At 41.6% G+C, this 14,153-nt stretch overlaps 1 protein-coding gene across 1 annotated transcript; it reads right to left on the bottom strand.

Moving 5' to 3' along the window:
- Window positions 1–147: 147 nt before the first annotated feature.
- Window positions 148–14,131, bottom strand: akap12a (A kinase (PRKA) anchor protein 12a). The gene is made up of 4 exons (XM_060051192.1): window positions 13,849–14,131; window positions 11,789–11,888; window positions 1,404–11,621; window positions 148–1,270 (listed from the first exon to the last, which is right to left on the bottom strand). Exons 1-3 carry the CDS (start codon window positions 13,951–13,953, stop codon window positions 1,432–1,434), a joined length of 10,395 nt encoding a protein of 3,464 aa, XP_059907175.1. The 5' UTR covers window positions 13,954–14,131; the 3' UTR covers window positions 148–1,270; window positions 1,404–1,431.
- Between the last annotated feature and the right edge of the window lie 22 nt (window positions 14,132–14,153).

Here is a 14,153-nt window from a genome sequence, read left to right as displayed (position 1 = left end):
TTGTTTTTGTTCTTTTCGGATGTAACTTTTCGGTATGCATTGTTTTATATTGGATTCATTTACTTACCTAACAGACTCTTTTTTTTTTATAATTTTCTAGAAATAACCAAGTTGTGTGGGTCAGTTTTACAAAAAAAAAGAGAAAGCTTCAAATTCTTCAGACATTTATTGAAATAGAGTATCATCGCAGTGGCATTTTGACCACATTTGTAAATATACTGGTGCATATGGAAACATTTAATTTTATTTAAAACATTAGTTTTTGTGTAATCTGATTGTGAAGGAAGGTTAAATATATTGGTTACGCAACATACAGTTTGCTCTTGCAAGCATATTTCCTGTCTCATTCTTCAACTCTCTCATCACCAGCTGCCTTTACTGAAAATGAGCCACTGGTGGCCAAGGTGCCATGAATGGGTAGAATACAGTTAAGGCGCTGTGGATAATAGTGTTATATATATTACTGTAGTAGTATATTGCTTTAGTAATATATATATATGCGATCTTAGCTCAGTGCAATTTAAACACATTTGTGGTAATACATATAGAGCAGTCTGGCAATCTTGCGCTCATATCAAAATGTCTCAATTTAAAAACATCTAAGTACAAAGTTAATGCAGTTGCATCAGTATGGTCAAGAAACCGTTGTCCTGGATACGTTTATCTAGTTGGGAGTAGTTACTTACTTATTGCCTTGGTTTTCAGTTAACCACTTCTATTTGGCTTCACTTGTATAGATCCTTCTCATATCAAAATATAATGGCTGTTATACAGACTTTAGCTTTTTATATAGTTTGATTGTTTTCATATTGATTGCATTGTTTCTGTTTTTAAAACCATTTCACATTCATTTGGACCACCTATTATTACAAAAGATTTATTGCAAAGTGACTATGTAAAACCGCAAATTAAAATGTTTTACCTATATAAGCACAGGCTGTTCCTTCAGCTAAATATGTATATGTTTCAGCTGTTACAAATATAAATAAAAATGCACCCGGTAAAATAATTCTAGTTTGCAGTATAAGAATGTAGGTGCCTGTACTGTGTGAATGACGTTGAGGGTTTTCTGAGCTTTGAGTTTACAAGCTGTCTCTACAGCAAGAGCTGAATATATTAATGAAATTAATATGCAAATAAATAATTCTAAATGTACCCCTAAACAGTATATCGGACAATTAGTTTGAAAAAGTTCTCTTTCCATTCCGGCGGTTTTCCTTTCATTGTTCTTCTCCTTTGTCAACAGCCTTCAACTTCCACGCAGTTCCACCTGAAGAACACATTGAAAAGATCATGAATGTCATTAAAAGAGGAGTACATAGTAAGCAAACATGAATATTAGGAAAACAAGATCATCTGGTGATTGCTTTAATATTTGAAATAAGCAATTAAAAAATTCTCACCCTTTCTTGATTCTGGAGTTCGGAGGAATTAGTCCAGCTCCTTGCAAATCAAACTTTTCTCTGTTAGATTCTTAATTTGTGGATCCTCCAGGGCAATAGCAAAGTCTTCCCCTTCTCTCTCTATTTCATGTATTTCTCCTATTGCTTGTATTTCTTCTGGGCTACTTTCTTCCTCAATGTGAGCATGCCCAGTTGTATCCAGGAACACTTCTTCTTGGTCTTCGGCCTGAGATATTTCCAATTGACTTTGCACAGACATCGTGGGAACTGGGAATGACACAGGTTCATTCCCAGTCTTCTCTGCACCTTCTTGCTTGCCAATGTCCTCCTCTGCATCTAACCAGACGTCCTGCTCCAGTTCCCCTTCCCATAGGGAGACAGGTTCTGCTGACTCGACAACAACCTCAGGCTGAACTGGCGGACTTGATGGCACCGTTCTCTCCGCTTGTTCAACGTGCACTAAGTGTTGCTGTGTCGTTTCTAAAGGCTCCTCAGCAAAGTGAGCTTGCCCCGTTTGACTAAGGAACACGACTTGCTCTAAGCCAACTTGTAGTGCCACTGGCTCCGCCTGAATCATCTCCCTCGTTGAATCTAATTCTTGAACCAGTCCTGGGACTTCTATCACCCGAGTTACTGAAACCTCAGATACGCATGCCTCCTGTAGCCTCTCAGGTACTTCTGCCATTTGGATTGTTCTCGCTTTTTCTATTGCCTCTTCTGCTTGGACACCAACCTCAGGTCGTTCACGCTGTGTTAAGGAGTCTTTCATTTCTGTGAACGCTATTTGAATGTTTGGTTCCACTTTCTTTTTCCCTTGAAGGTCCGTTGCCTCCATTTGTATCTTGGGTTCTACTTTCTCTGTTAGCTGAATTTCTGTTGCCTCTTCATTTTTGATAGTTGGTTCTCCTTCCTGACTTGGTGTAACCATCTCACAAGGGTGAGTTTGCTCCTGTTTTGCATCCATAATTTCCTTCACAGCTACTTCCTGTGGTGAAAATGATGAATCATCTATGAGATGTGCATCAACTTTAGTTTTCTCAAGATCTATTGCCTCTATTGCTTGGACAACAACTTTAACGGTGACCTTTATGTTGGTCAGCGCAATTTTAATGTTTTGTTCAGCTTCCTCTGTCACTTGAAGTTCTGTTCCCTCCATTTGAAGAGTTGATTCCAGTTTCTCGGTTGCTGGAAACTCTGTTCCCTCCATTTGTATTTTGGGTGCCACATTCACATTGACCTCAGACGCCTGGATCTGGCGTTTCTGTTCGGTTCCTAATTCTTTTACCTCCTTTTGAATGTTAGGTTCTATTTTCTCCAATCCTTGAAGTTCTGTCACTTCAATTTTAATAGTTGGATCTTCTTTTTCTTTTTCAAGTTCAGTTACCTCCATTTGTATGTTGGATTCAACATTCTCTGTTGCCTGAATTTCTTCCACCCCCATTTCAGAAGTTGGTTGCACTTTCTCAGATGAGGTTATTATTTGAGGTACTACTATTGCCTGTTTGGCCTCAATCGTTTCATTTGCAGCCAATAGCTCTGGGGAACACGATGAATCCTCTTCTATGACATTCTTGTCTGATTCCTTTTTTAATTCAACTTTAGTTTCATCTAGATCTGGTTTGAGTTTATATATGGCGACATCGTCTGTAGTCGCAAAAACTATATTTGAGGGAGTTTCCTCTTCATTTCCAATTTCAGTTTCAGATAGAACTTCTGGTGCTGTTCTTTCGATCGATGCATCAGACTCCTTTTTTGTTAATTTTTGAGCCTCTAATTCAGTTGGTTCACTTTTGATAATTTCTGTTCCTTTTTGTTCATCAGTTGGTGGAGTGACAATAACTTGTACTGCAGACCCAGGCTCTTCCTTCAAACAAGACTCCTCCTTTGCCCCTTCGTCAGACACTTCTGTCTGGTTTTTCTGTTGATCTACCTCCTTTGCGGTGACATTATCCATCTTATCAAGCATCTCCTCCTCTGTCGCCAGGGAGGTGTAGACATTCTGTACCTCATTTTGAACTATACAGCCAATGTCCATGCCCTCTTTGGCATCTGTGACTCCCATCTCCTCAGCTGATTTGACCTCAACATCTCCCTTGCTTTTTTTGGCCATCTCTATCATGCCCTCCTCCACACATGGTTCCAGGACCCTGACATGCTCTACAGTGTCCTGGGGCTCTTCTTCAGTTGCTATGACATCTAACAAAGGTTCCCTAATGTTTGGCGTTTCTCTGTTGGCATCATGATCCATTGAGGTTTGGACACCGCATGCTTGCATTGCTGCACCATCTTCATCCTGCATTGCTGCAACATCCTCAACCATTTCTGCATTTTCTTCCACCCCAGCAAGTTTATTGATATCACCCTCATCATTTACTGCATTAGAGACCACTTCATGTCTAGGTTCAGGCACTACTAAGGCCACATAGTCTTGTACTTGTTGTTTTTCAAATACTTTGGGTAGAATTGTCTCCCGGTTAATCAAGACCAATTTCACTGCCGTTGGGGCCTCCAACATCTCGGTAACTTCTGTTACAGAGTTAACAGAAGCATTGTCTGTGTCTGGAGTTGGGATAACTTCAGATAGAACATGTTCCTTAAGCGCTTGGGGTACACTTGTGTCTGAGTTGATAGAGTCTATGTCAACTTCTGTTGATCCATCCAATATGTTTGCAATGTCTGCAAACTCATGTTCATTTTTGACAGCACACTGTCTGGGAATTTCATCAGGGTCTCCAACTACAGTTCTGAGCACTTTCTTAATGAGCTCTTGTGCTATCAGTACTGCTGCTTCCTCTCCAGCTTCAGCTGTTGTAGAAGCAGAGACCTTTTCTCCATTAGTTACTGGGATGTCAGATAGAACTTGCTTTCCAATAACCTCAACCATACTGGACCCCAAAACCAGAGGGGCTATTTGTACAGTAGGTGGAGCTTCAAACTCTGTTTGAACAACTTCACAAACTTGTTCTACGGCTCTCTGCTGGGGAATTTCATGAGGGTCATCGTTCCCGGTTGGAAGCGCATTACCCCCAACCACTTGTAGCAGTACCTCAGTTTTATTCCCAACTACAGCTGTCACTGAGACAGAGGCTCCATTGGGGACTGGGATGTTTTCAGATACAACTTGCTTTTCAAGAATTTCAACAATATCAGCATTGGAATCCAGCGAAGCTACCTGATCAAATGTCGATGCTTCCAGTTCCTTTGTGACTTCAGTGACCTGGACATCTGTAACTGAAATGTGCTGTGGTTCTTCATTGAGGTTGCTTTTTATAGAAACAGGCTCTTTTACCAACAATGATTGCTCTGAATAAATTACTTTTGCATTTTCCACTGTAAACAAGGTGTTGGCTTTCTCTGCATCAGATCCTAGCTCTTCAGTAACTTGCTTTTCAATAACCTCAACAATACTGGAATCCGAAGTCAGAAGGGTAATTTGTACATGAGATGGAGCTTCAAAATCTGACATCTTAACTACTTCACCATCTTTTAACACATTCTGTTGGGGAATTTCATTAGGGTCATAATCCAAGATTGAAACCGTTTTAACCACAAGTGCTTGCTGCAATATCTCAGTTTCATTCTCAATTTCAGCTGTCACTGAGGCTACATCGTGAAGTAGGATGTCTTCAGATATATCCTGCTTTTCAAGAACCTCAACGATACCAGCATTAAAGTCCACAGAATCTTCATCAATAGTTGTTGATGCTTCAAATTCCTTAGTAATGTCAGCGATCTGAAGAACATCTGTGAATGAAATGTGCTGTGGTTCCATCATAAGATCGCTTTCTACAACCACAAGCTCTTTTTCCAACAAACATTGCTCTGGTTGAGTTACAGTTTCTTTGTCTTCCTCAACTGAACTGACGGGCTGGGCATTCTCTGCATTAGATCCTAGGTCTTCAAATGTAACTTGCTCTTCAAAAATCTCGACAATACTGGACTCTGAAATCAGAGGGGCTGGATGAAGAGTAGGTGGAACCTCAAACTCTGTTGACACCTGAACTACTTCATCATTTTCCTTTACCACACTCGGTTGGGGAATTTCATTAGGGTCATAGTCCATGGTTGGAAGCTGTTCAACCACAAGAGCTTCCTCTGTCAGTACCCCAGTTTCATTCTCAACTTCAGCGGTCACTGAGACAGAGGATCCTTCATGACCTGGGATTTCTCCAGATTGAAATAGATTTTCTAGAACCTCAACAACACCAGCAGAAGCTAAATTAATATGTGTTTGTGGATCCAATTCCTTTGTGACTTCAGCAACCTGGACATCATCTTTGACTGAAATGTGCTGCGATTCCTCACTACGGTCACTTTCCAAAATTACAAGCTCTTTTTCCAACAGTGATTGCGCTGATTGAGTTACAGTTTCTTTCTCATCTTCAACTTGTATCAGGGTGCTGGCATTCACTGCGTTAGGTTCGAGATTTTTAGATACACCTCGATGTTCAAGAACTTCAACGATACCAGCATTATAGTCCACAGAAACTACATCAATAGATGTTGATGCTTCCAATTCCTTAGTAATGTCAGCGATTTGAACAACATCTGTAACTGAAATGTGCTGTGGTTCCTCAATAAAATCACTTTCTACAGTTACCAGCTCTTTTTCTAACAAACATCGCTCTGGTTGAGTTACAGTTTCTTTGTCTTCCTCAACTGAACTGATGGGTTGGGCATCCTCTGCATTAGATCCTAGGTCATCAAATGTAACTTGCTCTACAATAATCAGAACAACACTGGACTCTGAAATCAGAGGGGCAATTTGAACAGCAGGTGGAGCTTCAACCTCTGTTGACACATTAACTACTTCAGCCTCTTCTTTAGCAACACTCTGTTGGGGAATTTCATTGGGGTCATAGTCCATGGTTGGAAGTTGTTCAACCACAAGAGCTTCCTCTGTTAGTACCCCAGTTTCCTTCTCAACTTCAGCTGTCATGGAGACCAAGGGTCCTTCGGGTACTAGGATGTCTCCAGATAGATCTTTATTTCCAAGAACCTCAACAATACCAGCATTAGAGTCAACAGAAGCTAAATGAATATGTGCCGGTGGATCCAATTCCTTTGTGACTTCAGCGACCTGGGTATCATCTGTGACTGAAATGTGCTGCGGTTCCTCACTAACGTCACTTTCCACAATTACATGCTCTTTTACCAACAGCGATTTCGCTGATTGAGTTACAGTTTCTTTCTCATCTTCAACTTGTATCAGGGTGCTGGCATTAACTGCATTGAACTCGAGGTCTTCAGATACACCTTGCTTTTCATGCACTTCAACGATACCAGCATTATAGTCCACAGAAGCTAAATAAACAGATGTTGTTGCTTGCAATTCCTTTATAAATTCAGCAACCTGGAAATCTTCTGTAACTGAACCTTTCTGTGGTTCCTCACTAAGGTCGCTTTCTACAGTCGAAAGCTCTTTTTCCAACAATGATTGCTCTGGTTGAGTTACAGTTGCTTTCTCATCTTCAAATGTAATGACGGGGTCGGCATTTTCTGCATTAGATAATAGGTTTTGGGATGTAACTTGCTTTTCAATACCCTCAACAATTCTAAACAGTGGATTCAGAGGGGCAATTTGAACAGCAGGTGGAGCTTCAACCTCTGTTGACACATTAACTACTTCAGCCTCTTCTTTAGCAACACTCTGTTGGGGAATGTCGTCTGGGTCATCGTAAGCCATTGTTGGTGGTTTTTCCATAAGAATTCGCTCTATCAGTATCCCTGTTTCATTCTCAACTTTATCTGTCACAGAGGCAGAGGCTCTATCTTGTTCTGGGATGTCTTCAGATACTTGCTTTTCAAGAACCTCAACGATGGCAGTATTAGAATCCACAGAGGCTTCATGAGTAGATGTTATTGGTTTCAACTCCTTAGTAACATCAGCGACCTGGACATAATCTGTAATTGAAATTGCGAGAAGTTCCTCACTAACGACACTTTTGACAGTTAAATGCCCTTTAGACAACAATGATTGCTTTGACTGCGTTGCGTTTTCTTTCTCATCTGCATCTGTAATCGAGGTGCATGCATTTTCTGTAAGGGATCCTATGATGTCTTCTGATGTAATTAGCTGTTGATGGATTGCAACATTTCTGGCTTCAGAGTTCAGAGTGCCCAAATGGACAGACTGTGATGTTTTTAATTCATCAGTCACTTCAGTTAGTATGCCATCTTCTTGAATTAGAACTTGTCTGGTTACATCGCAAGGGTCCTTCTCTCTGGAAACAAGCTCTTTCTCTACAAAACCTTGCTCAGTAACAATTGAAGCCTCCTTTTCAACTTCCGTCTTGGCCTCTTCTGCTTGGGACTCTGCAATGTCTTCAGTTATTAACTGTTTTTCAAGTAATTGAACAACACTCACATCAGAAATTATAGAGGCCACAAATTGTGAAGTCAATGTTTCCAATTGATCTGGCACTTCAGTAGGTTGGCCATCTTCATGACCTAACACTTCCCTGGGTTCTTCACGAGGGTCATTTGCTCTGTAAATATGCTCTCTCTCTGCCAAGCCTTGCTCAGATACTGCCGCAGCCTTCTTTTCCACTTCACTTGTTGATGAAGGAAGGGCATTTTCTGCTTGGAACTCTGCATTGTCTTCAGTTATAACCTGTTTTTCAACTGCCTGATTATTGGTATCATTATGAATCACAGATGTCATGGGATTAGACATTACTTCTTCCAATTCATCTTCTTCAACTGAAGTGTGCTGTGGTACTTCTTTAGGTTCCTGTTCTCCTGTTGCAAGGCGTTTCTCGGTCAAATCCTCCAGTACTGGACTATCTTCAGTTATCACCTTATGTTCCAGTACCTGAACATTGCTTTCTTCACTTTCTTCAACAGACGTTTCTGTATGCAGTTCACCTGTTACTTCTGTGGTTTCGTCTCCATCCTCACAGAGAGCATCTTGTAAAATCTCGGCGACGTCTTCTTTTATATACATTTCTGTTTCCAGCAGAGTGTGTTCGATTTGTTCTTTTGCTTCAGTGGAGGGAGAACTGTCAGGTACTGTTGAGTCTTGTTCTGTAATATCTTCAGTCATAGATTGGCTTTGAAGTTCTTGAACACCTTGCTCTGCTTGCCCCACGTCCACAGATGGAAATGAGTGTAGCTGACTATTAGTCTTGTCTGCTTTCATTATGACTTCTTCAGGTTCAATAGGTGCTGACACTGGCACATGTCCAAACTCAGCAACCCCTACCTCGACAACTAAGAGCCCATGTTGTTCCTCATACCCAACACTAAGCTCAGCGACATCTTGCATCTGTTCACCACCCAGTATGTGACTTCCTTTAGCAATTTCATCTGTAGGTGTAGCTTCTGAATTAGACACACACGCATCAGTAAGTGTAAGTGTTTCAGACTCATCAACCATTTCCTCGCTTTGGACTTGAATTGTGGCCTCAACATATGAGTCGTTTCCAGGGGGCGCCATTTCATGATCTTGCTCATTATCGTTCTTGTGGTCGTCTATTGAAGTTTCAGACACATTTACATTCTCAGCCGGGGGCAAAACAGCTGAGGTCTTAGCCTTATTACCTTCAGATGAAGAATATGCCACCAGTTGGCTCTCATTAATGTTTTTAAGTTCTTCATCAATAGACATCCCAGCAGTATGAAACTCCTCAGTAGTATCTTCAGATAAACACTGTGTGTAAATTGTTTCTGTCATGTCTGAAAAGCACTCTGCCTCTGCAACTCTGTCAATTGCATCAAATGCTTCAACAGTAAAACCAGTACATAGCAAAGTAGCGTTGGAAGTTTGGTGTGTTGTCAAAATTGTGAGTTCTTTTGAGAATGATGTCTCCAATTTGTGAGAAGAGACAGAACCAACAATTCTTTCGGGATTCTGGTCCCTTGTGCACTCTAGGGCGTCATTCTGGGTTGCAGAAATGAATTCCACAACTTGATGGAGGAGGTTGTCTGTCTCTTTGACGTCATAGTCCGCTGGCACTGGTGTTGTGTTGCCAGATGTTTTTGAAGAGTCTGTCAACTGGGATACTGCTGAAACCATCTCTGTTTCATCTTCTACTGTAATATCTATGGGCTCTGGTGCAGTAACAGCCTCAGATGTGAACTCTATTACATCTGCAATTGTGTCGTCTCTTGCTGCATCGTCAGCAAATGAGGCAGGCGTGGCTATGCTCTCCTCGATTAGACCTTCCTCCGGGATGTCACTGAGCAGTTGAAGCTTGCTGACAATCTCTGACAGATCTTCCACTTCTTCCATGGAAGCAGGGGTTGTAGATGTCAGTTTTTCTAAAGCAGTTTCAGTGTCCTTAGTCCCTTTAGGCAAGGCTGGTGTGCTGTCACACATAACTACTGCTTCTGTTGTCTGACCATTGAGCTCCTCTTGTTCTTTTGGGGCTTCAGCTTCAGCTGTTTGACTTTCTAGCACTGCCTGTATTTTTCCTTGACTCTCTGTTACAGGTATGTCAAATTCGGACAAAGGAATAATTGCAGGTGTATCTGAGTCTTCCTCGTCTGAATGTTCTTCTCTTTCAGGCTTATCGGAAGGTACTTCCTCTTGCTTTTCATATGGTCTCCTCTTCCTTCGTCCAGGGAGAAATTTCTTTAATGAAAAGGATGATTCGTCCTGGATGATTTCACTATCTGAGGTGTGCTCTTTGGTTTCCTCTCCATCTCTAGGTTTCCGTTTTGGTGTGATCAGACGTTTTAAGGATTTCCATGTTGACCCTTCGTCGTCTGAGGGACTTCTTCCATGCTCTGGGGAAGAGGCTAGGTTATCCTCCATCTCATGTGAACTGTCCAGGTCTGTAGCAGGCCTTGATTCAGCTGCTGCTCTGTTATCATCTCCCTCAGTTCTAGCTTTCTGTTCATCAGCACTTGAACTTTTTCTGCTCCTTCTGTTTCCAGAACCACACAAGAGTGAGTCCCATGAAACAATTGAATCTTTCCTCTTCCTGCTTTCCTCTGTGTTCCCATCTTCTATTTCTTCTCCCTCACTTAGCTTTGGTTCCTCCGGTTTGCTTGATACAATGACCTCCTCGTTACTCAGAGTGGAGTTTTTCTGGAACTTCTTAGGAGTAAGAAGTCTTTTCAACGTCTCCCAGGCACTTTCCTCCAACTTGTTCACCTCTTCTGGAGCCACTTTTGGGCTTTCGTCTGTTGTACTCTCGGTTGACTCTACTGACGATTGCAAAGGGCAGGTAACGCGCTCAACGGAGTCTGATGATTTCTTCCTCCCTTGTTGCTTTGTGGAGACCTTCTTCAAGTTAGCCCCAGAAAGCAGACGTTGTAGTGAGCTACTTGGAAATTTGACCTTCTCTTCAGAACTGAGCAGTTCATTATTGGCATTAACAAGGTTTTCTCCAGTTCCATGATCATTATTTGTCGGGGCTGATTCGCGCATGACCTCCTCATTTCCATTTTTTGTTTTCTGCTTTTCCTCAACCACAGCTCTTTCAGCATTCGGGAAAAGCTCATCTTGTGCCAAGTCTTTTCCAATTCCTTCTATCCCGCCCGGTTCCTCTCTATCCATGTCTACCGATTCTTTCTGATTCGTCTTGTTTTTTAGGCTTTCCTCTTCGGCTGGTTTCTTCTTTTTCCGTAGACTAGAAAAGATTCCTGTTATAAAGAATACTTTAATGGGAGACAGCACCTCCTCTTCAGCAGAGTCCTGTGGACATGATCCTCCAGGCTCTACTTCTGACCTGACACCCTCTGTGTCGGCTTGGGCCAAAATCCCTTCTGTAGCTTCCTGATCCACCTCCGTTGCCGCGGGGGTTTTGTGTTCAACGTCCTCCTGGATGTTCTCCTCAGATGTCATGTCCGTCACCGTGGGGCAGGTCGTGGATTCATTGTCAGCCGAGTCCTGTGCCGTGTGAGGATCGCCATTGTTCTCGCAAGTCTCGCTCGTGCTTTCGTTTGCCCCGTCGCAGGTGTCCCCCGGGATGCACGGCGCCACCTCTTGGTTGGGGAGAACATCAGAAGCTATCTCAGCTGGTTTATCATCTGGGCCCTGCTTGAGGGTTAATTTCAGACTGATGTTGCTGAAGAATCTCCTGAAGCCTTTATTGATTTCGTTCATCTTATCCTCTTGATCGTTTAGCGATGCCTCATCGGCTTCGGGATCAGAATCTGTCACATCGTTGATCTCCACGTCCTCTAAAAGTGCTTCCTTGTCGTCCACCGTCGCAAATGTATCGGAAACATCTTCTCTTGCAGAAACCAGGGGTGATTCTGTGTCACAGACTGAACAGGAGAAAACAAGATGTCACACTTCAAACAGAGGAGAAGGTGCAACATGTACTAGCTACATGGTAGCAAAGACAACATAATCAAGGAAGGAATTGTGTTTTTTTAGTAAATGAGGCTATTCATACAGTGGAAAACCTTAAACACTGTATGTAAATACTTACGGTCATCAATAAACTCATCTTCGAGGTGATCGTTTAGTTCTGCTGGTGGGCCATCTGATTTCCCATGCAGACCGGAGATCTGTGTATCATTTTGGGGGAGCTGAAATGTAAAACATGAGGTGGAGTATTTACATCAACTATTCTTTTTCCATTCATTCGCATTCACACCTACTAGAATACATTAAAACACCACAGATAATTACACTTTTCAGACATAACAAGTGTGTTATTGTAACCATTTTTTAATGTTTCTTATTTACTAAAGACAGGGGGTGTGGCCCATCTAAAAACATGTTAGATCCACAGACACACACACACACGCTGTCTAAGACTTTGTTTGTTATCCACCCACAACATGTTTGAGGATATGTTATTAGTAACACAGTTGTGTCAGATTGTAAGATTCAAACCTCCAGCAGCTATGGCAGCAGACCTATTCTCAAATTCCTGTCTATATATAGGTCATTGTGTCAATGGTTATAATGGACAACCAATATAATATTTATAAGGGTATTTGGTCACCAAATCACGAAGTGAATAAAGCCACATGTTGCCTTGTATTTCAACCATGGCAGTAGATATAGAAGATGCATGTACATATAAGGGGGTCGGGTGGCAATGGTAAAAAAACATTTTCCCCTGCATTTGTGAGTGCCACTGTCTTTGAATATGAATATATATATATATATATATATATATATATATATATATATATATATATATATATATATATATACATATATATATATATAACTTTTGCCTCACCTATATATTAGGGCATGATGACTTGCACTATTAATTCTATGCATCCAGTAAATCCAAATGTGTTTATGAAGGCCAGAGGCCTACCGAGGATAAAGAGGAAGCTGATTCTCCTTCCTTAAATATGTTTACTTTTAAAGAAGACAAGTTTACATTGGGACCGGATTTTCTCTATTTATAATCATTTAAAGTCGAAACGTTAACCAGCCAATATTCTGTTTAACCAGCTGTCATTCTATTAAACCAGCCTACTGTTCTCCAAGCCCAAAGTCCATTGAAATTAGAAGAAAAAGAAGATAATTTCGAGTTGAATAGCCTATCATAGGGCTACTACCCATGCAGATCACAGAGGCCACTTAATATTTCTTATATCAGACATCAGACACAAACAAATAGACAACCACTAACCATAGATGGAGGAGGTTGATTAGGGCAATTATATCCTGCATAACAATTATAACTCTGCCCTCCCCAAAGGGGCAGCACAGCCAGGCAGGCTTGCTGTTCAAGACGGACTTGGGATGGTGCACGCTAAGATTCAATGCTGCCCCGGAGCAGGGTGCAGCTAGAAGGAAATTCCATCTCAGATTATTGGATCAAAGAGAATTAAAGTTTTTCTAAGCCTGGACATACTGCTGTGTGATTTACTGCCTTGTTTTCTGCCACAATTAGCTGCCTATGTGACCATCTTCAACATAAACAATCTATGTCAGGTCAATTAATCAACTTAAAGTGAAGTGGCTAGACCTGGCACAAATGTAAACAGGAAGTAGGCTATGTAAACTGTAAATGGTTGGTGAGAAATAGCAATTGTTATATAGAAGAGAATAAAAACCTCCTACAAGGCTTTTCTGATTAGGCCTGCAACTACTTATCTCCTCAAGTGAATGGTGCTTGAATCAATTGAAACAAAGATAGCATCTCTATGTCTATGCTTTCATTGAAATGTTGGCAGCAACACACTGCAGTGGAAGGCGTGCTTTAAAAAAAACAGCATAGAAGTTTGAGGCGTTTCATCAACAATAGCTGCACAGCCCATCACCAAAGCAAATGGAACTTGGAAGCAATGTTTACCTTATCCATAAACCTTAAATTTAACATTACCTAGGCGTTATACCACGACCCGGTGCCTGTCTGATCAGTGACGATGGCAGGGATTACATATTAGGAGTATATAATGCATTAAAAGTATCACCAAATTAAAGTTAAAACACTTAGGCCTTTTCGACGATGATCTATTAAGGTCTACACAGGGCCTATTATAATTTAATTACTATTTTTAAATGCAAATGCGATACCTTGTCTTCCACGTTGCAGTCTCCGCTATCCTGAGCCCGACCACTATCCGTATCTCTCTCAGCATCCTGCTCAGCGTCCCGCGGTGCAGACTGCGTGTCCCCCATCGTCTCGGGTTGCTGCGGAGAGCTGTTACTCCGAGGATGAAGAGCCTCGCTGTTCGAAGAGGAGAGTCGGAGATATCCAGAGACCGCGCACCAGTCGAGAGCTGTGTGCACATGAGCTCATGTGCTGCTGCGGACTCGCTACTGATGCCAAGTCTTTTAGAGGAAACACCTCCCTTGGTACAGTCACATGAAGGTGAGAC

Source organism: Gadus macrocephalus, chromosome 5 (genome assembly GCF_031168955.1).
Source record: "Gadus macrocephalus chromosome 5, ASM3116895v1".
NCBI classification, from domain to species: domain Eukaryota; kingdom Metazoa; phylum Chordata; class Actinopteri; order Gadiformes; family Gadidae; genus Gadus; species Gadus macrocephalus.
Note: the sequence above shows the minus strand (reverse complement) of the source record. Positions and strands in the feature narration are given on the sequence as shown.